This window comes from Rhinolophus ferrumequinum, unplaced genomic scaffold (assembly GCF_004115265.2).
Source record: "Rhinolophus ferrumequinum isolate MPI-CBG mRhiFer1 unplaced genomic scaffold, mRhiFer1_v1.p scaffold_56_arrow_ctg1, whole genome shotgun sequence".
In the NCBI taxonomy this organism is placed as follows: domain Eukaryota; kingdom Metazoa; phylum Chordata; class Mammalia; order Chiroptera; family Rhinolophidae; genus Rhinolophus; species Rhinolophus ferrumequinum.
Genome location: NW_022680421.1, coordinates 238338 through 266209, shown reverse-complemented (window position 1 = coordinate 266209; position 27872 = coordinate 238338). Strand labels below are relative to the sequence as shown.

Genomic DNA, 27872 nt, shown 5'->3' with positions numbered 1-27872 from the left:
CAGCTGTGCGGGGCTGAGAAGACGACAGGGACGATGAGTCTCCTGACTTCCTCACACAGAGTCAGGACCTGAGACGAGTAGTGAGGCTCTCAGGGGCCCCTCAGTCATTCAGGGAAAGGTTTCCAGGGTCCAAACATCTGCAAGGAAGATGCAGGGAAAGCCTTTCCTGAAAGACTCTTTCATATGTCATTGTCCTTGCAGAGGGCACATCTGGAGTCTCCGTGTTCTCTGAATGAGGCAGGGTAGTTCAGGCGTCACCTGGGATCACTTGGTGGGAGGCAGATCGGATGGCAGGGTCTCCATCGCAAGTTCCCTCTCTTTCCCCTATTTCAGAAAAACGGAACTATGTTTTGGGGAAAAGTGAGTATAGAATGAAGTGTGAATTTCTACTTCTCACCTGTGATCAAGCACCACACACATGACATCTGGGAGGACCATCATGACGTGTGGTGACAACGTCATGGGTGACAGGTGTGCCAGGTCAAGCACAGTCTACGTCAGCTCACTGTCCCCTCAGCCTCTCCTGCAGGGGTGAGTTCCTGAAGAGGCTCCTCCCTCAGACCCCAGCCTGCGGGTGTCCCTGTCCCTGGGGAGTCCTGGGGGTCCTCACACCACAGGGAGCAGCGTGAGGAGACCCTGGATGATGTGAGACTCACGTCCAGCCTGTTACTTTCCCAGGACAAGTGAATCTAATTACCACACACTCGGGGCTCAGATCCACTCACGTGATTCCTTCACAGTCTGGGGCTCGGAGCACGTGGGCAGTTTCACTGGTTGGTATCAAGGTATTGGCAGGACCACACACACCCCACAGCATCTGGGGGAGGCTGTGGTCCAAAACTGTGTGTTCCCCTCATATTTGTGTGTTGAAATCCTAACCCCAGGGAGGGTTGTGTAAGCAAGTGAGGGCTTGGGGGGCTATGTCATCAGAGCGCAGCCCTCAGCAAATGGATCAGAGCTCCTCTAGTGTGCCCCAGGCAGCTTACTTGTCCCTCCCACCCTGTGAGGACACAGCAGGAAGCCACCGGATGTGACACAGGCAGAGGGTCCTCACCAGTTGTCATCATGTGGGGCCTGGGTGTAGGATTGTCACCTGCAGAGCTGTGGGAATAAATGTATGTTGTTTATAATGTACCAGGATATGGAACTTTTTATAGCAACCCGGATGGACTAAAACTGGTAAAGACTGTTTATGTTTATTTTCCAGCATCTAGAGGTGCTTTCCTTGATCCCATGTCCTCTTCCTCCATCGTCACACCAGGAGGAGGTCACCCTCCATCAGAGGTCACGTTGCTTTCTTCTCCTGGAGTCTAATCTCCCTCTGCCACGGACACTTGTGGTTGAATTAGGAGTCACTCAGATAACACAGAAAACCTTTTCTTCCCCTGGTGCCTAAATGAACCAAGGATGGCAAGTCTCTTTTCCCATAAAACAGTCACAGGGTCCAAGCATGACTGAGACCATCCCAGTCCACCCTCAGCCCTCCATGGATTCACATCCAGGCCACAGACTGATTACACTTAGCACATCCCAATATTCCCCAAAACGCTAACTCGTTAAAGATTGAAATCCAGTCTGAAATGTATCTGAGTGCCATCCTCTCAAATGTCCCGAATATAATCTCTAACTAAGGTAAGGGTGACAATTTGGGTGGACACATCGTGGAGTAAAATCTCCGTCTGTACACCTGTGACACTAGGAGACAAGTTGTCTCTTAAAATACCTGCAGGGCAGGCAAAGGATCAGAGTTACGGACGCTTGCATTCCAAAGAGATGAAATGGAGGGGTCAGGTATTGATAAATTCTGTGCACAGGAGGGTGTAAGCACTTGTGCTCCAAGGGTCCCACACTGATGCTGGATAAAGGGGAAGGGACACAGTCTGTCCGCAGGGGCTTTGGGACAAAGGCGCTCGCGACCACCAGGGGGCGCTCGGGACGCACTCAATTCACGTCCTGGGAGGAGTTGGCTGAGGGCTGCTCTCCTGTCAGGGTTTGGTCTCCAGGCTCCTCAATCCTCCTCCTGACGTTCACGCAGCGGAAACTGTTTTCTAAACGTTCTGGAAACACAGAAGTGTCCTCTCTTTTTTAGGTATTAGAACATTATCGACTACATTCCCCATATGACACTACACATCCGTGTGACTACTTTCCAAATTACAGATGACGTCAATACTATTTTATATTAGTAACAGGTGTGCAGCGTAGTGGTTAGACATTTATATAATTTATGAAGGAGCCCCCGTCTGACACTGTACAGTCTTCACAATGCTGCTGACTGTGTCCCCCGTACTGTACTCTCCTACTTAGAATACACGGTCACCACGGTAATGAGCACAGTTCCCAAGGGCCAGGCACTGCGACGTCTTCCTCTCCTATAATCATGTAATGGCCATGAGTTTGGGACGGCAGGGACTTCTGTGTCATAGATAAATAATCAACCTTCAATAACAGCACTCCTCCTGATGGCGGGTGTTCCTAACTGACGTCACCAATTATTCTATTGTATTAACTTGTTGAAGCTCTTTCCTGACTGTCCAGGCAGAGACTCTGTGGAAATGGCCCTTGTGGTTACTGAGAACCCTCAGCCTCTCCATCAGCTCCATGACTCTCTCTCTAACTTCTCAGGATCTCCAAGTCCCAGTGATAGAAAAGCATCCTCTCAACACTTCCGTCTTCTTGGTCTCCTTGAAGGTCAGGAAGCCAGACGTGCCCAGGGGTGAGGGCACCACCATCACGTGCACACCAAGTGCACTCTTACAGGATGTGCAGCCCGGGGCCCCTTTCCCAGGGGTACATGTGTCCCCAGACCCCAGGACCATCTCCCAGGAAGAAGAGCACACCCACCCCTCACTGCTGTCCAGCTGCCCGTATAGCTCAGCACGTGCAGCTCAGGAAGGCAAACACTGAGGTCTGGGACTGATGGTGATGGCAGGTGAGGGCAGGTGTCCTCCTCCTCAGTCTCCTGGTGGAGACTCAGTGGGCTGTTTGCACAGGGCAGGGACGTGGTGTGGGGATGCTGCAGGCTGAGGAGGACACACCATGTTGTTGTCAGAAGTGACATCTACTTTGAAATACAGTTAAGGATCTAATGTATAATATAGACAGACTGGGGATTCTGGTGGATTCTCAGTCAGTAGGTGTCCGAGGAGAATTAGGGGTTATTTTACTTTTATGCTTCAAGGAACATGCATGTGGACATTTCACTACATACAATGTGGCTGACAACATACACTTACATCTTCCCCCTGCTATGTCCACACACCAGTAGATTTAGTTATCATTCACTCAATTATATATTGATATTGACACTTGTGCATATGTCATCAAAACTGAGCAGTTCCAAATATACCCTCGTGGATTCACTAAGAGTTAAACGTCTTCGTTCCCCACTGTGAAGTCACAGCCCCACACTACTGACAGGGTCCCTTGTCCCTGCCATGGTGGCTCTTTCCCTGCCTGCTAGTCTCCTGCACGAGACGCCCACCTGAGCTGGGCATCACCACAATTCCCTCAGGTGGGACACTGAGAATGACCCAGAGAGAGGACAAAGGGTGGGGCTGTTCCTACTCGTGCTCCTGCTTCCAGTTTCAATAAAATGCGTATAGATTCAGGTAAGACCTGCATCCTCTTGATCTGTGCTGTTTACTACGGACAAAAATGCATCATTAAAGCTACTACAAGGAAACAAATGGACAATTGGTAAGGAAAGATTTACAGACAATAACATGCAAAATGTCACACTTATGAAATTATATGTACATGTATCCCATTCTCTACATTCTTAGGTAAATACTACGATGCAGAAAATCGCACATGTTCTCATTACAGGAAAGAGGTTCTGGAACCTCACCTGGCATGTCCATCCCTGCCATGGAGTGGGATGAGTGAGCAGTGGGGTCCATGGGGCGGGTACCGGGGCTCCCTCTCAGCTGATATGTGCCCTTGGACACATCACAAGGCTCCTCAGGCTGCCGTGTGCAGCTTTACCTCTGCAACATGCAAGTGGGATTGATACCTCGGTCACTTGCTCTGGGTGCTCACACACAAATGAAATGAGGTCATGGGTGCTGAGCACTCACTCCAGCTCCATCCCGTGTAAGAAATCATGTTTTCCTGAACTCTCACGTGACCACCAACCAACCAGGACACTCACGCCTGCATGAGGTCCTGCCCTTGTCTAGGTGTCCAAGCCCGGAGCTCCCTATATGGAAGGAGGACATGCAAATAGGGGCCCCTGTGCTGATGAAAACCAGCCCAGCCCTGACCCTGCAGCTGTGGGACAGGAGCCCTAGCCCCGGGATCCCCAAGTGTCCCCATTCTGTGATCAGGACTGAGCACAGACGACACACCATGGAGTTTGGGCTCAGCTGGGTTTTCCTTGTGGCTGTTTTAAGAGGTAATTTAAGGAGAACAGGAGACTCTGAATATGTGAGAGAATATGACAGATAAACAGTGGATGTGCGACAGTTTCTGACCAGGATGTCTCTGTGTTTGCAGGTGTCCAGTGTGAGGTGCAGCTGGTGGAGTCTGGGGGAGGCTTGGTGCAGCCTGGGGGGTCTCTGCGCCTCTCCTGTTCAGCCTCTGGATTCACCTTCAGTAGCTATGGCATGCACTGGGTCCGCCAGGCTCCAGGGAAGGGCCTGGAGTGGGTGGCAGTTATATGGTATGATGGAAGTCAGAAATACTACGCCGACTCCGTGAAAGGCCGATTCACCATCTCCAGAGACAACAACAAGAACACGCTGTATCTGCAAATGACCAGCCTGAGAGCCGACGACACGGCCGTGTATTACTCTGCGAGGGACACAGTGAGGGGAAGTCAGTGTGAGCCCAGACACAAACCTCCCTTCAGGGGACAGCGGGGCTGGGCTGCAGGGGGCGCTCAGGACACCAGGGGGCGCTCAGGACACCAGGGGGCGCTCCAGACCCACAGAGAACAGGTGTTCTCCTGGGTGGGGAAGGGGCTCCTTGTTGGGAGCAGGGATTTCCTCTCAAAGCTCTCAGCTGCCCCCAGGGATAATACTTGCTTCTGCTTTGTGGCTCTGTTTTCTCATACTCTCACTGCAGACAACAAGTGAAGAAGGGACATGGTCTGTTTTCAGATGACATACTGCAGTGACTTGGGACCACTCCTCACCAAGTTCCTGGTGTCCTGTATTTATTTCTTGATGAAACGACCATCCTGAAGCCTCTTCTAGAAAGGAGCAGATGAGCTCTTGACAACTTTACGTAAAATGTCATGTTGAGCTCTTCAATACACAACAAAATGTGCCCCAGAGTGTGTCTGCTCACATAGGTGGTGATCAGGTTTCATGCTGTTCTCATGCTACTTGATCAGCACACACACACACACACACACACACACACACACACGGACTCACACACGTGCACTGACACTCACACATGCTCACAGACACACACACTCAGACACACACAGAGACACTCACACACAAGCCCAGAAAACTCACACCCTCAAACTCACACACACACAGGTTTTAGAAAAAGAAATGCATTCAAACATAAGCCGTCATACAAATGTGTTCTGAGGGCACATGATGTTGCACATGGTTTCCTCTGAAATGTGTCCAGACACCTTCCACCTGTTCATGGACCATCAGCAATATTCTCGGGGCACATGGTCCGTCCTCCTAGTATTGTTACTATTTGTACTTTAGAGATGACCTTTCACTAGAATTTGTTTTATTTTTACCCACTGCAGTAACAACTATTATAAATAAAATTATGTCTCCGTATCTTCAGAAATGATTACCACATAAATTTTTGATAACATCCATCATCTCCTATGGATATAAGAAAAGAGAAGAAAACAAAACAAAGAAAAGAACAAGGAGGGAAAGTGTCTTTCCTTGTGCTGAGTACTTTGAGGGTCGACTCCCTCACCAACGTCCAACACACCACACAGCAGTGTTCACTACAGCCAGCGAGTTGTCCACTACATCCCGGCGCTCACTTCTCTTATAACTGGAAGTTTGTACCTTTTCATCATCATCACGCACTTCTCCCACTGCCCAGCCCCCACCCACGGTCACGACACATACGATCCCTTTTTGTATGATTCTCTTTGGATTCCACACATAAGTTAGGTCATACAGTGTTTGCCTTTCTCTGTGTGACTTACATAGTTTACCATTATGCCCTCAAGGTCAATTTATGGTGCTGCAAACAGCAGCATTTCCTTCTTTTTATGGCTGAATACTATTCCATTACACATACTTTATTCACTCACTTGTTGATGGTCACTTAGGTTGTTTCCATGTCTCGGCTATGGTACATAAAGCTTCAGTAAACATGGGAGCACAGATAACTCTGCGACATGGTGACTTTGTTTCATTTAGATAAATACCCAGAGGTGGGATTGCTGGATAGTTTTATTTTTAGTATTTTGAGGAATCTGCATACTGTTTTCTGTAGGAGCTGCACCCATTTATTTACCAACAATAGGACATAAGAGTTCCCTTCCCTGCACATCTGTGCCACCATTTATTATATCTTTTTTGTTGTTGTTAATACAGATTTTTTTACTTTTTTGTGATTATGCTATTTTGTTTTCTGGGTGTCACTTTTAGAGGTTCTTTTACAATCTCGACAGTATCACACTATCAGATATATAATTTGCAATTATTTTCTAGGATTCAATAAGTTCCTTTTCATCATGTCCATTGTGTCTTTCTAATGCACATACAATTTTTAGTTTCATCTATCCTGATTTGTCTATTGTTGTGCTCGTAGCCTGTGTTTGGATATCATATTGAATAAACTATTGCCAAATCCATTGTCATGAAGCTCTCCTTTATGTTTTTTCTAGGGTTTTTATACTTCTACATCTTATACTTATACATCTTATATATTTATATATAAACCATTTTGAGTAATTTTTGTATATGGTATATAATGGGGTTCAGTCACATTCTTTTGCAGGAGGATGTCCACTGATCCCAGCACCATTTCTTGATGACACTGCTCTTTTTCCATCAGGTGATCAATCAATGCACGAAAATAAAATGACAAAATTCAGCATGGCTTTTTATTTTAAAATCATACAACACACTGGGAATAGAAGGAACTATTGCATATAATACAGGCCCTGTATGAAGTGCACACATAACTTCATTCTCAACAATGAAAGAATAAGACTTTCCCTATAAGACGAGGAGTAAGACAAAGAGGCCACACTCTCCACTCCCATCCATCACAGGGGTGCAGGTCAGACCCAAAGAAATTTCACCAAAAAATTAAATGAAGGCTCCAAATTGGAAAGGAAGACGTACAATTAGCATTGCGACACAGGACATGATGTCATATGTGGAATACATTTTACCCCATTAATTAAATGGAGTTTCCCTTTGCAGAAGAGTTTAATGTGTGTGTGGATTTGCTTTACATTGTATGTGAGTTTGCTGCATTCACTGGACACAGCAGTAATTTAATGCAGATCTGAGTGACCAGTTTGTGCTTGGGTCTGTGCCTGTGTGTGTGAGTCCATTCGTGTGTCTGTGTGTGTGCGTGTGTGTGTGTGTGCGTGTGTGTGGGAGAGGCCAAATTGCAGGGTAATAATATTTTCATTTGTATCTGTCACCAGTCCATCTTTTGATAACAAACAGGTTTATTTGAGAAACTCTCCTTGTTACGTGCAATTACCTCACTTAAAGAAAGCAATTTATTCGAAGCAATTGCTTCTTCATCATAAATTCAGTGTATAACCAAATGTAAGTCCATATACACTTCCCAGGATTCTGAAACGTGGATTGACCCGAGATATATGGGTCATTCTGTGAGAGGCAGTGACATAAGTCCAGGGCTTATCAGGTACGACCCTGACTGACACTGCAGTCCTTTGCAGGCTTCCTCCAGGCTCTTCCTGACACTGAGAGCACTATGCCTGTGCAGTATCCTAATAGCACTGTCATTCAGGCATGTTTCGTGCTCTTGGCCCCGAAACCTGAAGCAATAGACCCCACACAAACCCCACGTCTTTAATTACGGCAGAACTGTGGGTTCAGAGCAACATTACAGGACAGTGAGTGACCACAGTTATGGAAAATCATGGAGCTCAGAACGGCCAGCACGGAGGAGCATACAGAGCACTGGATGCCCTAGAATGTCGGGGTCACTGGGGAAGAAGAGGGGAGGCCGACGTGAGGTCACTGAGCCCACAGAGGTGACTGTGCCCCCTGACGAGGTCCATGTCGGGACCACCCTGTGGGATGCACACGCAGTGGGAACACGCCCATGAGCTGCACTTGTTCACACAGTAAGTGTGAGTGATGTGTCCACTGACCCTCCGTCTCCTAACCACAGGGAAGCTCGGACACGACAGCGGGCTCAGCCTCCTGCTCTGTCCAGGCTCACACCTCAGCCCTGGAGGCAGGAGGAGCACCGTCCGGCCAGTTCTCCACTCACCCTCCTCTAGGACAGGACCCCCAGGGCGAGGGTCCCTGGAGGGGCGTCCACGCAGAGGACACTGTCTGTGGGAAGAGAGGTGTCACAGCCCAGACTCCATCCACACACTGGGCACTTCTGAGGACTTGTCTCCTGACACCCAGTCCTGAGTCGGGTCCCCATGGAGAGCAGACATGGAGCCCACACCCAGGGCTCGCTTCTCCTGCAGAACAGACTCGCTCCCCTACTGCACAGACCTGAGTCCCCCATAGGGGTCAGCACCATGTGACACCATGCAAATCTTCCCATCCCCCTCCGTGGATTGAAAAGCCGAGCCCTGGCCTGGGGCAGTGACTGTGCCCCACCATGGACACGCTCTGCTCCACTCTCCTGCTGCTGACCGTCCCTTCCTGTGAGTGCTCCGGTCAGCGCCTCAGGGATGGAGGGACTCCAGTTGTCGTCCAGAAGTACCTTCACCTATCTCATGCTTTCTCCACAGGGGTTCTGTCCCAGGTCACCCTGCAGGAGTCGGGTCCTGGGCTGGTGAGACCCACCCAGACCCTTAGTCTGACCTGCTCCTTCTCGGGGTTCTCACTGAGCACTAGTGGTATGGGTGTGGGCTGGGTCCGTCAGCCCCCCGGGAGGCCCTGGAGTGGCTTGCAAACATTTGGTGGGATGATGATAAGTATTACAGCCCATCTCTGAAGAGCCGGCTCTCGATCTCGAAGGACACTTCTAGAAACCAGGTGGTCCTAACAATGACCAGCATGGACCCTGCAGACACAGCCATGTATTTCTGTGCACGAAGGCTGCATGGGGGAAGGGAGGGGTCACAGGGAGGTGAGCTGACCACGGGAGAGCCCTTGAGGAGGTCACAGCCAGACCCAGGGGACCACCTCACAGGTGTTTAATCACAAGGATACATAATGTCACACACGCACGAGCAGCCTCACCTGAGTCAGCTGACAACGGTGCTGCCTCTTCCTCCCTTAACTTCTCAGGTCCCTCCCCTCCCACAGACATGAGTTCTCCAAGGGACGCCCACTGCAAGTGCTGTGAGTGGGCAATAGTGTGATTGGGCCTAGTATCTGACAATCTGTGGGACAAAACTGGTCCATCTCATGGGTCCTCTGCACGGGGCCCAAGGGCTGTGAGAAAAAGCAGAGCCAGGGTGTAGTTTCTTCCCAAGTCTGTGCCAGCCTGTCACATTTTCTGGGGTTTATTTACAAGTCACACACCCCAGGCCTAGGATCAGAGTCTGGACGGCCCATTGCCATGCAGGGTGTCCTGCGGGGTCTCTGGTCCCGCTCCTTTGTCATGCGGTTTAGCCTCCCAGGCCTCTGCTCCCGCTCCCCACATAAGAACACAGGACATCGTGAGGCCAAAAAGGAACACCCACGGAGCCATAGGTAGGGGAGTCACACCACTATAATCTCACTGGAGGCTGGATTCACACGACGTGCGACTTGCTGTCCACTTTCTGCCAACTGACCGACTCTCTCCTCGACTTCCCTCCCTAACGCAGCCGCGGCACTTATATTAGTGGCCAATGGCTCAAGGGCCACAGCTGATGGCCAACTAGCCACAGCTGACGGCCATCTACTACCCGAGCCAGAACCTTTCCCCATGAGGCCGAGAGCCTGGAAACTGCTCTCTGGGGCTCTGCCCCCACACCCTCGTATTAAGTACAGGGGACTAGGACACTTTGTGGTCCATTCCTCCTAAAATCATTCCCTCTGTGTGCGTCTATTTTATTGACGAGCAGAGGTGAGTGGGCTGTATGACAATCCAGGATTTTCCAGATGTCACCTTCAAGGAGAGGAATCTTAAGGAGATAAGAGCCTCCCTCCCCACCCCCAAAGTTCCCGAGAGCTTCTGGATTCAGGACAGTGTCTGTGCGTCTCGCAGCCGCAGGGAAGGGGCTCCCTGGGTCTTTTAAAAAACACTTTCTTAACATCTCCCTGCAGAGTCATTTGGTTTTAGTAATATCAATTCATTATTTCATGCATGATGTTAAAAACTTAGAGTGTCCCCGAGGGAGCATTGTGAGGTCAGGTCACAGACATTTAACACTGGACTAGAGATGCTAGAGGTCACGTCCTGTGATCCCAGAGCGGACTCTCCCCTGCAGGGTGCAGACTGGGCAGCAGGGGGCGCTCAGGACCCACCAGCAGGGGCTGCAGCCCCAGAAGCAAGTGTTTGAGGGGAAAGGATGGGGCTTCCTCTGAGGGCCTGGGGCTTCCGTCCTCTTTGTAGAAACCTCTAAACAAGATTTGGACAAAGACGCTGAAGTGTCTGTAAATATCCTCTTCAATCGGGAGAATTTACCAAAGACAAAGAGCAGTAAAATCTAATTAAAATTGAAGTTTCTAAGAATACGGTATGTCGTAATAAAACCTAACAATTGGCACCCCAATGAGCTTCAGTTAAAAAAAAAAAAAAAAAAAAAACCTGGATGGAAAGGATGAATTTCCCAGTTTGAAATTTTAAAAATTTGAAGACAGACACGAACATAGAATGAGACATTCAGATCAAAGCCCAGAACAGGCTCAGGTGGTCTCCGTGTCGTTCAAAGGTGGATTCTCAGTGAGGAGCACGTCCTGCGGGATTGTTCCTCAGTGGGAGGGGCTCTGTCTGCACAGATTCAGGGACCTGGCAGGGGACACATATCCTCCATCAGCAATTAGGACTTGGACCCTCAGATGCCCACTGATCATGGTCCTGTGTCATCGATCTTCTCTCAGGTGGGCCAAGTTTTCAGCTATGAAACCCTCTGCTCATGAATATGCAAATGAGCCGAGGTGGGCGGGGTTAAATACGGACATGTCTGGGCCCTGAGAGCATCGCCCCACAGCCACACGCTCCCCTACAGACGTCCTGACAGCACAGCCCTCACCATGGACTGGAGATGGACAGTCCTCTTCCTGGTGGCAGTGACGACAGGTAAGGGGCTCCCCAGTCCCTGCTGGTGAGGGGACCGGGGCCAGTCACGGGGGATCCACCCACTACTGTCTCCTCCCCACAGGTGTCCACTCCGAGGTCCAGCTGGTGCAGCCTGGGGCTGAGGTGAGGAAGCCTGGGGCCTCCGTGAAGGTGTCCTGCAAGGCTTCCGGATACACCTTCACCAGCTCTTATATGCACTGGGTGCGACAGGCCCCAGGACAAGGGCTTGAGTGGATGGGATATATCTACCCTAACAATGGTGTCACAAGCTACGCACAGAAGTTCCAGGGCAGAGTCACCATCACCGCAGACAAATCCACCAGCACAGCCTACATGGAGCTGAGCAGTCTGAGACCTGAGGACACGGCCGTGTATTACTGTGCGAGGGACACAGTGAGACGACCCACATCCTGAGAGTGTCAGAAACCCTGAGGGAGAGGGCAGCTGTGCGGGGCTGAGGAGACGACAGGGACGATGAGTCTCCTGACTTCCTCACACAGCGTCAGGACCTGAGACGAGGAGTGAGGTTCTCAGGGGCCCCTCAGTCATTCAGGGAAAGGTGTCCAGGGTCCAAACATCTGCAAGGAAGAACCAGGGAAAGTCTTTCCTACAAGGACCTGTCATGTGTCATTGTCCTTGCAGAGGGCACATCTGGAGCCTCCGTGTTCTCTGAATGAGGGAGGGTAGTTCAGGCGTCACCTGGGTTCACTTGGTGGGAGACAGATTCTGGGATTGCCCTGTAGTGTCTCCCTAAGGAGTTCTCTCAGTTTCCCTTAATTCTGAAAAACTGACCTGTGCTTGTGGGAAAGTGATTATAGGAGTGAGTGGAGACTTTTCACTTCTCACCTGTGATCAAGCACCACACACATGACACCTGGGAGAATCATCATGACTCGTGGTGACAACCTCATAGGTGACAGGTGTGCCAGGTCAAGCACAGTCTCACCGTCCCTCAGCCTCTCCTGCAGGGGTGAGTTCCTGAAAAGGCTCCTCCCCTCAGACCCCAGCCTGCGGGTGTCCCTGTCCCTGGGGAGTCCTGGGGGTCCTCACACCACAGGGAGCAGCGTGGGGAGACCCTGGATGATGTGAGACTCACGTCCAGCCTGTTACTGTCCCAGGACAACTGAATCTAATTACCACAAACTCGGGGCTCAACTCTACTGACATGGATTCCCTCACAGTCTGGGGCTCGGAGCATTCAGTAAATTTCACTGGACGATATCAAGGTGTTGGCAGCACCACACACCCCGTAGTGTCTGAGGGAGGACTGTGCTCTGACAATGTGTGTGTTGAAATCCTAACCCCCAGGGAGGGTTGTGTTAGCAGGTGGGGATTTGGGAGGGGCTATGTCATCAGAGCGCAGCCCTCAGGAAGGGGAGCAGAGCCCCTCTAATGAGCCCCAGGCAGCTTACTTGTCCCCCCCCACCCTGTGAGGACACAGCAGGAAGCCACCGGATGTGACCCAGGCAGAGGGCCCTCACCAGTGGTGACCATGTGGGGCCTGGGTGTTGGATTGCCACCTGCAGAACTGTGGGAATAAATGTGTGTTGTTTATAATGTACCCAGAATATGGAAATTTTTATAACAACCCGGATGGAATAGAATGGTAAAGACTGTTTATTTTTATTTTCCAGCTTCTAGAGGTACATTTCTTGATCCCGTGTCCTCTTCCTCCAACGTCACACCAGGAGGAGGTCACCTTCCATCAGAGGTCACATTGCTTTCTTCTCCTGGATCTAATCTCCGTCTGCCTCCCTCTGCTATGAACACTGTGGTTGAATTAGGAGTCACTCAGAAAACACAGGAAAACCTTTTCCTCCCATGATGCCTAAATAAACCAAGTATGACAAAGCCCCTTTTCCCATAAAACACTCCCAGGGTCCAAGTATGACTCAGACCATCTCAGAGCTCCCTCAGCCCTCCATGTATTCACACGCATCCCACAGGCCAATCACAGTTAGAACCTCCCACCATCCCCCAAAAGCTCACTCATTAAAGCATGAAATCCAGTCTGAAATGTATGAGCACCATCATCTCAAAAGTCCCAAATACAATGTCTGAATCAGTTATGGGTCACAATTTCGGTGGATATATCCTGGGGTAAAATCCTCTCTGACACTAGAAGACAATTGGTCTCTTAAAATACAACAGCAGGTCAGTCAAAGGATAAGAGTTACCGACGCTAGCATTACAAAGAGATGAAATGGGGGGGTCAGGTAATGATAAATCCTGTGCACAGGAGGGTGTACAGCACTTGTGCTCCAAGGGTCCCACACTGATGCTGGATAAAGGGGAAGGGACACAGTCTGTCCGCAGGGGCTTTGGGACAAAGGCGCTCGCGCACCACCAGGGGGCGCTCGGGACGCACTCAATTCACATCCCGGGAGGAGTTGGCTGAGGGATGCTCTCCTGTCAGGGTTTGGTCTCCAGGCTCCTCAATCCTCCTCCTGACGTTCACGCAGCGGAAAGTGTTTTCTAAACGTTCTGGAAGCACAGAAGTGTCCTCCCTTTTTTTTCCTATTAGAACTTTACTGACTATATTCCACATGCTGCACTACACATCCACGTGACTAAATTTCAAATTATAGCTGACGTCCAATAGTTTTATATTAGTGTCATGTGTGCAGCGTAGTGGTTAGACTTTTATATAATTTATGACGGGAACCCCTAATATGCGACTACCCGTCTGACATTGTACAGTCTTCACAACGCTGCTGACTGTGTTCCCCGCACTGTACTTTCCTACTTAGAATACGCTGGTTGTCACGCTGCAGTCTAGCCGACTGTCCCCTCGTACCGTTCCCTAAGGAAAGAAGAGTCTGTGAGACTGCTTTCTTGGGACTTTGCTTCATCTTTATGTTTACACCTCATGTCTCTCTGTTCGGTACCCAAAAGATGGTTTGCAGCCGGGATGGGTCAGATTTCTCACCTGAGGAACAACCTAAGACAGCGGAACCGTGTGCGGACCCCAATGAGCTATGATGGAAAATAAGGGAAGGAGTATTGCCTCCCTTACCCTGCCAAAAGGAAGCCGTTGCTGACACTGGCTTTCTCTCTCACCTGATTGTGAGAGAGGATTAGGAGAGCAGTAATATCCGGTCTCCCTGTTTGGCTCAATAACAAAGTTTTATCATGAGAGGCTTGTCCCCAGGAGGGAATATACCATAAATAAGTCATCATAGGACTTTCTGCTCCGGCTGTTTGCAGACAGGGGTAATTGGATTAAATCACCTCTGTGATCTGATGGATGAGTTTCACAGACCGTAGATGAGATCATTTTTACTCCCTTGTATAATCAATACAAGCCACCAGTTGGCCTGATTCTGCACTCCAGTCTCACGACTCTGAGACCCTGGGCCCTCTGATTTTCAACTGCATCAAGTCTCTGTTTCTTTCTTGCTTAAAACTTAACATAACGCCGCCCCTTTCGTTCCCTCACTGCCCGTGTTGCGCTGGACGTGACATACGCTGTCATCACGGTAATGAGCACAGTTCCCAAGGACCAGGCACTGCGACGTCTTCCTCTCCTATAATCATGTAATAGCCATGAGTTTGGGACGGCAGTGACTTCTGTGTCATAGATAAATAACCAACCTTCAATAACAGCATTCCTCCTGATGCCGGGTGTTCCTAACTGACGTCACCAATTATTCTGTTGTATTAACTTGTTGACGCTCTTTCCTGACTGTCCAGGCAGAGACTCTGTGGAAATGGCCCTTGTGGTCACTGAGAACCCTCAGCCTCTCCATCAGCTCCATGACTCTCTCTCTAACTTCTCAGGATCTCCAAGTCCCAGGGATAGAAAAGCATCCTCTCAACACTTCCGTCTTCTTGATCTCCTTGAAGGTCGGGAAGCCAGAGGTGCCCAGGGGTGAGGGCACCACCATCACTTGTACACCGAGTGCACTCTTACAGGATGTGCAGCCCGGGGCCCCTTTCCCAGGGGTACATGTGTCCCCAGACCCCAGGATCATCTCTCAGGAAGAAGAGCACACCCACCCCTCACTGCTGTCCAGCTGCCCGTATAGCTCAGCACGTGCAGCTCAGGAAGGCAAACACTGAGGTCTAGGACTGAGATGATGGCAGGTGAGGGCAGGTGTCCTCCTCCTCAGTCTCCTAGTGGAGACCCAGTGGGCTGTTTGCACAGGGCAGTGACGTGGTGTGGGGATGCTGCAGGCTGGGGAGGACACAGCATGCCTTTGTTAGAAATAACATTGACTTTGAAATACTGTTAGGGATCTAACTTATAATATTGACAGAACTGGGAATTCTGGTGGACTCTCAGTCAGTAGGTGTCCGAGGAAATATAGGGGCTATTTTAGTTTTCTGCTTTGAAGAACATGCATGTCGACATTTCACTAGACACAATGTGGCTGACAACATACACTTACATCTTCCCCCTGCTATGTCCACATACCAGTAGATTTAGTATCATTCACTCAATTATATATTGATATTGGCACTTGTCCACATGTCATCAAAACTGAGCAGTTCCAGATATACCCTCGTGGATTCACTAAGAGTTAAATGTCTTCGTTCCCCCACTGGGAAGTCACAGCCCCACACTACAGATAGGGTCCCTTGTCCCTGCCATGGTGGCTCTTTCCATGCCTGCTAGTCTCCTGCATGAGAAGCCCACCTGAGCTGGGCATCACCACAAGTCCCTCTGGTGGGACACTGAGAATGACCCAGCGAGAGGACAATGGTTGGGGCTGTTCCTACTCGTGCTCCTTGCTTCCAGGTCCAATAAAATGTCTATAGATTCAGGTAAGACCTGCATCGTGCTAAACTCTGCCATTTACTATGGTCAAATATTCATCATTAAAGCCAGTACAAGTAAATAAATGGACAATTGCTAAGGGAAGGCTTATAGACAACAGACAATAACATACAAAATGTCACACTCATGAAAATACATCTCCATGAACCCTGATTCTCTACATTCTTAGATAAATACTACAATGCAGAAAATCGCACATGTTCTCATTACAGGAAAGAGGTTCTGGAACCTCACCTGGCACTTCCATCCCTGCCCTGGAGTGGGATGAGGGAGCAGTGGGGTCCATGGGGAGGGTACTGGGTCTCCCTCTCAGCTGATATGTGCCCTTGGACATATCACACGGCTCCTCAGGCTGCCGTGTGTAGCTTTACCTCTGCAACATGCAGGTGGGATTGATACCTCGGTCACTTGCTCTGGGTGCTCACACACAAATGAAACGAGGTCATGGCTGCTGAGCACTCACTCCAGCACCATCACGTATAAGAAATCATGTTTTCCTGAACTCTCACGTGACCACCAACCAACCAGGACACTCACGCCTGCATGAGGCCCTGCCCTTATCTAGGTGTCCAAGCCCGGAGCTCCCTATATGGAAGGAGGACATGCAAATAGGGGCCCCTGTGCTGATGAAAACCAGCCCAGCCCTGACCCTGCAGCTGTGGGACAGGAGCCCCAGTCCCGGGATCCCCAGGTGTCCCCATTCCGTGATCAGGACTGAGCACAGACGACACACCATGGAGTTTGGGCTCAGCTGGGTTTTCCTTGTGGCTGTTTTAAGAGGTAATTTATGGAGAACAGGAGACTCTGAGTATGTGAGAGAATATGAGTGAAAGAAACAGTGGCTGTGTGACAGTTTCTGACCAGGATGTCTCTGTGTTTGCAGGTGTCCAGTGTGAGGTGCAGCTGGTGGAGTCTGGGGGAGGCTTGGTGCAGCCTGGGGGGTCTCTGCGACTCTCCTGTGCAGCCTCTGGATTCACCTTCAGTAGCTACTGGATGCACTGGGTCCGCGAGGCTCCAGGGAAGGGCCTGAAGTGGGTCTCATACATTACTTATGGTGGTGGTGGTACCATATACTACGCCGACTCCGTGAAGGGCCGATTCACCATCTCGAGAGACAACAACAAGAACACGCTGTATCTGCAAATGACCAGCCTGAGAGCCGACGACACGGCCGTGTATTACTGTGCGAGGGACACAGTGAGGGGAAGTCAGTGTGAGCCCAGACACAAACCTCCCTTCAGGGGACAGCGGGGCTGGGCTGCAGGGGGCGCTCAGGACACCAGTGGGCGCTCCGGACACCAGGGGGCGCTCGGGACACCAGGGGGCGCTCCAGACGCACAGAGAACAGGTGTTCTCCTGGGTGGGGAAGGGGCTCCTTGTTGAGAGCAGGGATTTCCTCTCACAGCTCTCAGCTGCCCCCAGGGAGAACACTTACTTCTTCTTTGTGGCTCTGTTTTCTCATACTCTCACTGCAGACTAGTGAAGAAGAGACATTGTTTTCAGATGACATATGGCAGTGACTTGGAACCACTCCTTCAACAAGTTCCTGTGTGTCCTTTCTTTACTTCTTGAAAAAAAAACATCCTGAAGGCTCTTCTAGAAAGGAGCAGATGAGCTCTTGACAACTTTAAGTAAAATGTCATGTTGAGCTCTTCAATACACAACAACATGTGCCGTAGAGTGTGTCTGCTCACATAAATAGTGATCAGGTTTCATGCTGTTCTCATGCTACTTGATTAGCACACACACACACACACACACATACACACACACGGACTCACACACGTGCACTGACACTCACACATGCTCACAGACACACACACTCAGACACACACACAGAGACACTCACACACAAGCACAGAAAACTCACACACTCAAACTCACACACACACAGGTTTTAGAAAAAGAAATACATTCAAACACAAGCCGTCATACAAATGTGTTCTGAGTGCACATGATGTTGCACGTGGTTTCCTCTGAAATGTGTCCAGACACCTTCCACCTGTTCATGGACCCTCAGCAATATTCTCGGGGCACATGGTCCGTCCTCCTAATATTGTTACTATTTGTACTTTAGAGAGGACCTTTCACTAGAATTTGTTTTATTTTTACCCACTACAGTATCAATTATTATAAATAAAATATTTCTCCATATCTTCAGAAATGATTACCACATAAAGTTTGATAACATCCATCATCTCATATGGATATAAGAAAAGAGAAGAAAACAAAGAAAAGAACAAGGAGGGAAAGTGTGTTTTCCTTGTGCTGAGTACTTTGAGGGTCGACTCCCTCACCGACGTCCAACACAGCACACAGCAGTGTTCACTGCAGCCAGCGAGTTGTCCACTACATCCCGGCGCTCACTTCTCCTGTAACTGGAAGTTTGTACCTTTTCATCATCATCATGCACTTCTCCCACTGCCCAACCCCCACCCACGGTCACGACACATACGATTCCTTTTTGTATGCTTTTTTTTTTTTTATATTCCACAGATACCTTAGATTATGCAGTATTTGCCTTTCTGTGACTTACTGAGTTTACCACAGTGTCCTCAAGATCCACTTATGATGTTGCAAATGGCAGAATTTCCTTCTTTTTATGGCTGAATAGTATTCCATTATACATACTTTATTCATTCACTTGTTGATGGACACTTAGATTACATCTATGTCTCGGCTATGGTACATAATGCTTCAGTAAACATGGGAGCACAGATAACTGTGCGACATGGTGACTTTATTTCATTTAGATAAATACCCAGCTGTGGGATTGCTGGATAGTTTTATTTTTAATATTTTGAGGAACCTGCATACTGTTTTCTGTAGTAGCTGCACCCATTTATTACCAACAATAGGACATAAGAATTCCCTTTCCTGCACATCTGTGCCACCATTTATTATATCTTTTTTGTTGTTGTTAATACAGATTGTTTTACTTTTTTGTGATTATGCTATTTTGTTTTCCAGGTTTCACTTTTAGAGGTTCTTTTACAATCTAGACAGTATCACACTATCAGATATATAATTTGCAATTATTTTCTACGATTCAATAAGTTCCTTTTCATGATGTCCATTGTGTCTTTCTAATGCACATACAATTTTGAGTTTCATCTATCCTGATTTGTCTATTGTGCTCGTAGCCTGTGTTTTGATATCATATTGAATAAACTATTGCCAAATCCATTGTTATGAAGCTTTCCTTTATGTTTTCTCTAGGGTTTTTATACTTTTACATCTTATACTTACACGTCTTGTATATTTATATATAAATCATTTTGAGTAATTTTTGTATATGGTATATAATGGGGTTCAGTCACATTCTTTTGCAGGAGGATGTCCACTGATCACAGCACCATTTCTTGATGACACTGCTCTTCTTCCATCAGGTGCACAATCAATGCACGAAAATAAAATGACAAAATTCAGCATGGTTTTTTATTTTAATATCGTGCAACACACTGGGAATAGAAGGAAACTGTGACATATAATAAAGGCCCTATGTCACAAGTGCACACATAACTTCATTCTCCACAGGGAAAGAATAAGACCTTTCCCTAGAAGACGAGGAGAAAGACAAAGAGGCCACACTCTCCACTCCCATCCATCACAGGGGTGCAGGTCAGACCCAAAGACATTTCACCAAAAAATTAAACGAAGGCTCCAAATTGGAAAGGAAGACGTACAATTAGCATTGTGACACAGGACATGATGTCCTATGTGGAATACATTTTACCCCATTAATAAAATGGAGTTTCCCTTTGCAGAAGAGTTTAATGTGTGTGTGGATTTGCTTTACATTGTATATGAGTTTGCTGCATTCACTGGACACAGCAGTAATTTAATGCAGATCTGAGTGAACAGTTTGTGCTTGGGTCTGTCCCTGTGTGTGTGAGTCCATTCGTGTGTGTGTGTGTGTGTGTGTGTGTGTGTGTCCGTGTGTGGGAGGGGCCAAATTACAGGGTAATAGTATTTTCATCTCTATCTATCATCATTCCAACTTTTGATATCAAATAGTTTTATTTGAGAAGCTTATTAAATTGCTTTAATGAAAGCTATTTATTCCCAGCAACTCCTTCTTTGTCATAAATTGACTGTGTGACCAAATGTAGGCCCATGTACTCTTTCCAGGTTTGGAAATGTGGATTGACCCAAGGATATAAGGAACTCAGTTGTCACCCGGTCATTCTATGAGAGGCAGTGACATAAGTCCAGGGCTTATCAGGTACGACCCTGACTGACACTGCAGCCCTTTGCAGGCTTCCTCCAGGCTCTTCCTGACGCTGAGCGCACTGTGCCTGTGCAGTATTCTAATCGCACTGTCACTCAGGCATGTTTCGTGCTCTTGGCCCCGAAACCTGGAGCAATAGACCCCACACAAACCACACGTGTTTAATCACGACAGAACTGTGGGTTCAGAGCAACATTACAGGACAGGGAGTGACCACAGTTATGGAAAATCACGGAGCTCAGAACGGCCAGCACGGAGGAGCATACAGAGCACTGGATGCCCTAGAATGTCGGGGTCACGGGGGAGAAGAGGGGAGGCCGACGTGAGGTCACTGAGCCCACAGAGGTGACTGTGCCCCCTGACGAGGTCCATGTCAGGACCACCCTGTGGGATGCACACGCAGTGGGAACACGCCCGTGAGCTGCACTTGTTCACACAGTAAGTGTGAGTGATGTGTCCACTGACCCTCCGTCTCCTAACCACAGGGAAGCTCGGACACGACAGCGGGCTCAGCCTCCTGCTCTGCTCAGGCTCACACCTCAGCCCCGGAGTCAGGCGGAGGACCGTCTGGCCAGTTCTCCACTCCCCCTCCTCTAGGACAGGACCCCCAGGGTGAGGGTCCTTGGAGGGGCGTCCACGCAGAGGACACTGTCTGTGGGAAGAGGGGTGTCCCAGCCCAGACTCCATCCACACACTGGGCTCTTCTGAGGACTTGTCTCTTGACACCCAGTGCTGAATCGGGTCCCCATGGAGAGCAGACGTGGAGCCCACACCCAGGGCTCGCTTCTCCTGCAGGACAGACTCCTCCCCCTACTGCACAGACCTGAGTCCCCCATAGGGGTCAGCACCATGTGACACCATGCAAATCTTACCATCCCCCTCCGTGGATTGAAAAGCCGAGCCCTGGCCTGGGGCAGTGACTGTGCCCCACCATGGACACGCTCTGCTCCACTCTCCTGCTGCTGACCGTCCCTTCCTGTGAGTGCTCCGGTCAGGGCCTCAGGGATGGAGGGACTCCAGTTCTCGTCCAGAAGTAGCTTCACCTATCTCATGCTTTCTCCACAGGGGTTCTGTCCCAGGTCACCCTGCAGGAGTCGGGTCCTGGGCTGGTGAGACCCACCCAGACCCTTACGCTGACCTGCTCCTTCTCGGGGTTCTCACTGAGCACTACTAATATGGGTGTGGCCTGGGTCCGTCAGCCCCCCGGGAAGGCCCTGGAGTGGCTCGCAACCATTTGGTGGGATGATGATAAGTATTATAGCCCATCTCTGAAGAGCCGGCTCTCGATCTCCAAGGACACTTCCAGAAACCAGGTGGTCCTAACAATGACCAGCATGGACCCTGCAGACACAGCCACGTATTTCTGTGCACGGAGGCACAGAGACACAGCCCAGGGGGCTCTTGTACAAGAACCCAGGCTGGGCCTCAGCTGGGCCCCCACGTCTGCAGCACAGGAACGTGTGGCACATGGCATTTCCTGCCAGGCTCTGGGGTTCCTCCCCACCCACAGCCTCGGATCCCCGTCTTCCTATCTCTTCTCTCCTTAGAAGACCCACGGTCCTGTGAGTGCTGCATGCAGGTGAGAGGCTCAATTCTGTTTCATCAGCATTCAACCTGACAAGGTCAGGTACGTAGACGCAAGGTCACCCACAGAATGCTGCTGTTTCATGGGCTGCTGTCCCTGCACGTGACAGAATACAAACAAACACAAGGTCATCTTTTATTAAAATGTGGATTTCCTGAAATCATTTATATATAAAGACACGTGTGCTCCAATGTTCATTGCAGCTTTATTTACGGTGGCCAAGACAGGGAAACACCAAAATGTCCTTCGATTGATGAATGGATAAAGAAGTTGTGGTATATATACACAATGGAATACTATTGAGTGGTAAGAAAAGATGATATAAAACCATATGTGACAACATAGATGGATCTTCAAAGTATGATGCTAAGCGAAATGTCAGAGACAAAAAGCAGAGAACCATATGATTTCACTGATATGTGGTATATAGACCAAAAACAACAAAAGAACAAGACAAACAAATGAGAAACAAAAACTCATAGACACAGACGATAGTTTAGTGGTTGCCAGAGGGTAAGGAGGGGTGGGGGGTGGGAAATGAGAGTAAAGGGGATCAAATATATGGTGATGGAAGGAGAACTGACTCCAGGTGGTAAACACACAATGGGATTTATAGATGATGTAATACAGAATTGTACACCTGAAATCTATGTAATTTTACTAACAATTGTCACCCCAATAAATTTTTTTTAAAAATGCTGGATTTCATGTTGAAGTAGCATTAGCTGATAAGAAATCCTAATGAATTCCTGAGTTTTGTATCCCAGCTTCTCTTGCCACGAAGAAGAAAATGTGGTCCAAAATGCACGAATCAATAATGTACGAAATGACAGCACAGATGGACGGTGCTCTCCTCATGGAGTGACTGACAGTGGCCGTGCACAGATGATGGTCAGTGGTGTCACACGGGAGGTGTGATACATAAAACTTGCTCCAGGAACTTGATTTTGTGCCCAGAGAGACATGACAGGCCACGATAGTGATACATTTAAACCTGGAAACAGAGATGCCTAAGTTTGACACCAGAAGCACATGTATTACATCGGACGAGCAATCTGGCAGAAAAGATACAGCAAAGCATCTCTCAGTGCGTATCAAGTTAAATTTGGAGCATGAAACTAGAATTGTAGTCATTTTATGAAGACCATACCATGAAGAAGAATCACCAGAGTCTACAAATTAATAGAGAAATAAAGTGTTAACACATGTGAATGAGTGACTATGTCACCACTTTAAGACATCAGAAAAGACATTTTTTAGATAAATTGCAAATGATGACATTGTTTACAGGCAACTAATAATTATGAAAATTATGTTTGTCAAAACAGGTCACACACCCAGGCCAACTATCAGTGCGGGGACACTGCCCATGTGCTAGCTACAGAGACGAACGGCAAATTTGGAGTTCCTTAACACGAAATGCAGTGTGTGTGTGTGTGTGTGTGTGTGTGTGTGTCTGTGACCTACTGACGACCAGATGTGGAGTGGGCTTTCAGCTCCGTGAGGCTGCACCTGCAGATACAGTCGGATGTCACCTTCAAACAGAGGAACTTAAAGGAGATGAGAGGCCCTGAAAGCCCCCTGAGCTTGTGGACTCAGGACTGTGTCATTGCATCTGGCAACCCCAGGAATGGATTCCCTGGAGGTTTCATAAACCTCTTACTTGGGGACAATCTTCAGTGTCATCGGGAATTATTCAGGCCAATTCACTATCTCTAGAAATGAGGTCAAAGCTTATGGTGTCCCTGCGGGAGCATTGTGAAGTCAGGGCACAGACATGTAACACAGGACTAGAGACGCTAGAGGTCATGCTCTGTGAGCCCAGAGCGGACCCTCCCCTGCACGGCACAGGCTGGGCTGCAGGGGGCGCTCAGGACCCACCCAGAAGGGGCTGCAGCCCCAGGAGCAGGTGTTGCGGGGAAAGGATGGGGCTTCCTCTGAGGGCCTGGGGCTTCCTTCCTCTTTATAAAAACATGTAAAACAAGATTTGGGCAAAGACTGCTGAAGTGTCTGTAAATATCCCGTTCTACTAGGAGAATTTCCCAAACAAAATGGGCAATAAAATAAATTTAAATTGGGGTTTCCATGACTTCAAGATGTCTTACAGCAACAATCTGAATGGCAAGGATCGCTTTACTAACTTGAAATTTTAAAATTTGGGGACACTGACCCCAGGATTGAGTCATTCAGAACAGCCCAGAACAGGCTCAGTTTGTCTCTGTGTCATTCAAAGGTGGATTCTCAGTGAGGATCACGTCCTGGGCGGCTTGTTCCTTAGTGTGAGGAGCTCTCTCTGCACAGATTCAGGGACCTGGCAGGGGACACACATCTTATAACAAGGATTAGGACTTGGACCCTCAGACGCCCACTGAGCATGGTCCTGTGTCATCAAGCTTCTCTCAGGTGGGCCAAGTCTTCAGCTATGAAACCCTGTGCTCATGAATATGCAAATGAGCTGAGGTGGGCGGGGTTAAATACGGACATGTCTGTGCCCTGAGACCATCGCCCCACAGCCACACGCTCCCCTACAGACGGCCTGACACCACAGCCCTCACCATGGACTGGAGATGGACAGTCCTCTTCCTGGTGGCAGTGGCGACAGGTAAGGGGCTCCCCAGTCCCTGGCTGATGAGGGGACCTGGGCCAGTCACGGGGGATCCACCCACTACTGTCTCTTCTGCACAGGTGTCCACTCTGAGGTCCAGCTTGTGCAGCCTGGGGCTGAGGTGAGGAAGCCTGGGGCCTCCGTGAAGGTGTCCTGCAAGGCTTCCGGATACACCTTCACCAGCTACTGGATGAGCTGGGTGCGACAGGCCCCAGGACAAGGGCTTGAGTGGATGGGACGAATAGACCCTTCGGATAGTGAAACAAAGTACGCACAGAAGTTCCAGGGCAGAGTCACCATCACCGCAGACAAATCCACCAGCACAGCCTACATGGAGCTGAGCAGTCTGAGACCTGAGGACACGGCCGTGTATTACTGTGCAAGGGACACAGTGAGATGACCCACATCCTGAGAGTGTCAGAAACCCTGAGGAGAGGGCAACTGTGCGGGGCTGAGGAGACGACAGGGACAGCTGGGCACAGCCTGTCTTTGACTTAGGGTTATGGATATAGAGACAAAGGGACTGCTTTCGTTAATTATCTATGAAGTATTTTCAGTTCTATGCTAGCAAACCAAATGCCAGGTGGAGAGAAAATAACTAACCTTTCTGTAGTGATTTCTTATTTTCATGGTGTGTATATGACCATGATGGCGATTTTCATCGTGACATCCCTGATCTGAGTCCTCAAAAGATGCCAGAATCTTCTCCTTGGAGCAGTCGCAGGCGGCTCCCTCTCTGTGGTCAGAGAAGATAAACTGCATCACAGTCTAAGGGTCACGGCAGGAAGCAGAATGGAGGACAGAGAACACAGAAGTCCTGACGTATGTCCCTGTCCCTAAACAGTCATTGGAGAACGCAGGCATCCACAGTCCTGTGTGGACGTACGTGTAGGACCTGCACGTAGGTGTCTCTGGAAACTGTCCCAAAACATCACAACATGGGTTTGAAAGGCAGACTTATCCTCTTACTGTTCAGAAAATGAGCTAAACTGGGTCTAAATCACAGCGTCCCCAGGGCTGTGTGCCTCCCAGAGGCTGCAGGGGCTCATTCCACCATCAGAGCTGCATCCCTGGCATTTGGGGCTCATGGCAGGTCCCTAGACTTCCCATCCATCCCTGTGTGGCCTTCTTCCCTGGAGCAGAATCTCCCCCACCTTGTTGTTCCAAGTGTGGTGTGAGGGCTTCAGTGTCCATGCACTGGAGATGGACAGTCCAAATTTTGAAAATGTGATACTTTACGAATCTTAGTCTCTCCATCCTAAGATTCGTAATGTATCACATTTTCAAAATGTCTTCTATTTCTGGGTTCAAGACCTTGATATCATAGGCACCCCCCTTGGAGCAAGGACAGCCCCTTACTCAAGGGAGATTAATTTCCTTCATTTGAGGACAAAATGGAGGGTCCACGTGCCCTTCTTGCTCTGGCTGCTTTTCAAATCACTCATTCTAAATAGTTATTCCCCACTGTGGGATATCCTGGGGAGCCTGCCCTGGGCCCCAACAGTTTTATCCTCTGAACGTCCCAGGAAGTCTCGTGTAGTGAGAGCTGGAATCCTGGCTGTGGAGAGAGAGAACGGGTGGGAAGCTGAGTGCTAACACATCTGCAAAGGAGAGAAGGAGACAGAACGAGGATGACAAACAGGAAAGGACACTTTGCAGCTCTGTCCGCAAACCCATCAGACCTGTCCCCATCCCTGGGGACAGGCCAGTCCAATGACACCTCTGCATCATTGATCTGATGGAAAGTGTGAACAATCCTTTTAACAGATTGAGTGAGATTCAGTGTGTCCCGTTCACTTTACAGAAAAGCAGCATTTTCATCAGTGACGACACAGGCTCCTCCTCCTGGGGGGTCAGTGTACCTGAGGCACCACAGACACTCAGGGGTTCAGGTCCTGCAGTTTGCACAGTGGTGGGGAGCTCTCGTTCCATTGCCCTGGACAGACTTAAGGTCACTTCTTCCAATTCACAGCCTCCAAAGTGTGGGAATCAGACCTTCAGTGTTGAAAAGAACTTGGACTTGTGATAAACAGGTGGACTTCCTGCCATTCTCACCTGGCGGGTGTAAGGGGCACAACTTATGAACACAGGGCCCTAAATGTGTAATGTGTCTGTCTTCAGGGTGGCGTGTGGAGGGACAGAAGGAGCCACATACCCGAGTCCACGTCGTCCTGACAGTTTGGTGGGATCCCTTTAATACTTTAATCACACACACAAAATAAAGGACCTGGGCTCACAGACAGGGTCACGGTGGAATCTGTAGTTCTCAGGATCTGAAGTGTTTCATGAGTCACATCGGTGTCTCCAGCCTCCACATGCTGTGTCAGTGTGTGAGAGCAGTACGGGTGTGAAATAGCTGCTGTAGACAGCCTGTCATCGGTCTGCGGTAGCTGTAAAGCTGGGTCCTGTTGCCTTGCCGAGCCACTCCACATGTTTGGTGCGCGCACACACACACACACACACACACACAGTCTGTGGTATCGGGCAGCTGACTGGGGAGCAGTCACATGGGGGCGGTGGATGAGCCACCAAACACCTGGTGAGCCGGCAGGAACCTGGGCCCAGAAGGTGGTGCTACAGTCACTTAGTCTTGAGAGGTTTGGACGTGCCACCTGTGGGCTCAGAGCACAGAGTTTGAGTGCAGTGCTGTCCTGATCTGTCACCAGGAACGCCCAGTGTCATATCGGCTTCCAGGGTTCAGGGGACGTTTCTCTCCTGTGCCTCCCTCCAGGTAAGCACAGTCCCTGAGCTTGTGTAGAACACCCTGGGCCCGAGTGACTGAGCAGCCGAAGAGGCCGAGTGATATCTGTGTTGTCATTTACACCACACCCTGTCTGTCACAGTCATGTCCCCAGTGCACCAGGTGTTCACATCGGCAGGAACAAAGCTGGTGCTTTTGCACTATTGAGGTGTCAACATAACCAGCCATCACATTGGTTAGTTAATGTCACCAGCATTTGGTAAACTGGCATAAGAGGGTGTTTAGTGTCTGCACAAGCTGTTGAAAAAGAGACAGTTAATTAGTGCAGGACACAGGTTGAAAAGGAGTCATAGTGGAAACACAGAGAGGTAAGGTGGATAGAAAGAGACAAGCACTCCCCAGGCAGCTTTAGAGTAAATAATAAGTGTGAGAGGTGTTAACTCATAAGAGAACTGTTTCCTACATTTTCACAGAGTGTCCATGACGGTTATTTTAAGGAAGAAGTGAAACCCAAGTCTCCCGACCCATCCCTGGGGAAAGCTGTCATATCATGGTGCGATCTGCTCTGGGCCTGCCAGTGGCCCTGGCAGTGCCAGGTTCCGGTCACCTGCAGGGACAGCCTCCAGT

General features: G+C 49.2%; 1 protein-coding gene and 2 gene segments (V, D, J or C); all 3 read left to right on the top strand.

Moving 5' to 3' along the window:
- Positions 1-439: 439 nt before the first annotated feature.
- On the top strand, positions 440-21192 carry LOC117020025 (immunoglobulin gamma-1 heavy chain-like). The gene is made up of 6 exons (XM_033102240.1): positions 440-531; positions 4182-4396; positions 4498-4681; positions 17194-17330; positions 20840-20966; positions 21150-21192. The coding sequence occupies exons 1-6, from the start codon at positions 440-442 to the stop codon at positions 21190-21192; spliced, it is 798 nt and encodes a 265-aa protein (XP_032958131.1).
- Positions 21193-21254: 62 nt separating this feature from the next.
- On the top strand, positions 21255-21901 carry LOC117020024 (immunoglobulin heavy variable 2-5-like). The segment is given in 2 exon segments: positions 21255-21332; positions 21420-21901. Coding segments are annotated over 2 exon segments (528 nt in total).
- Positions 21902-24456: 2555 nt separating this feature from the next.
- On the top strand, positions 24457-24944 carry LOC117020028 (immunoglobulin heavy variable 1-3-like). The segment is given in 2 exon segments: positions 24457-24541; positions 24625-24944. Coding segments are annotated over 2 exon segments (366 nt in total).
- The last annotated feature ends 2928 nt before the right edge of the window (positions 24945-27872 follow it).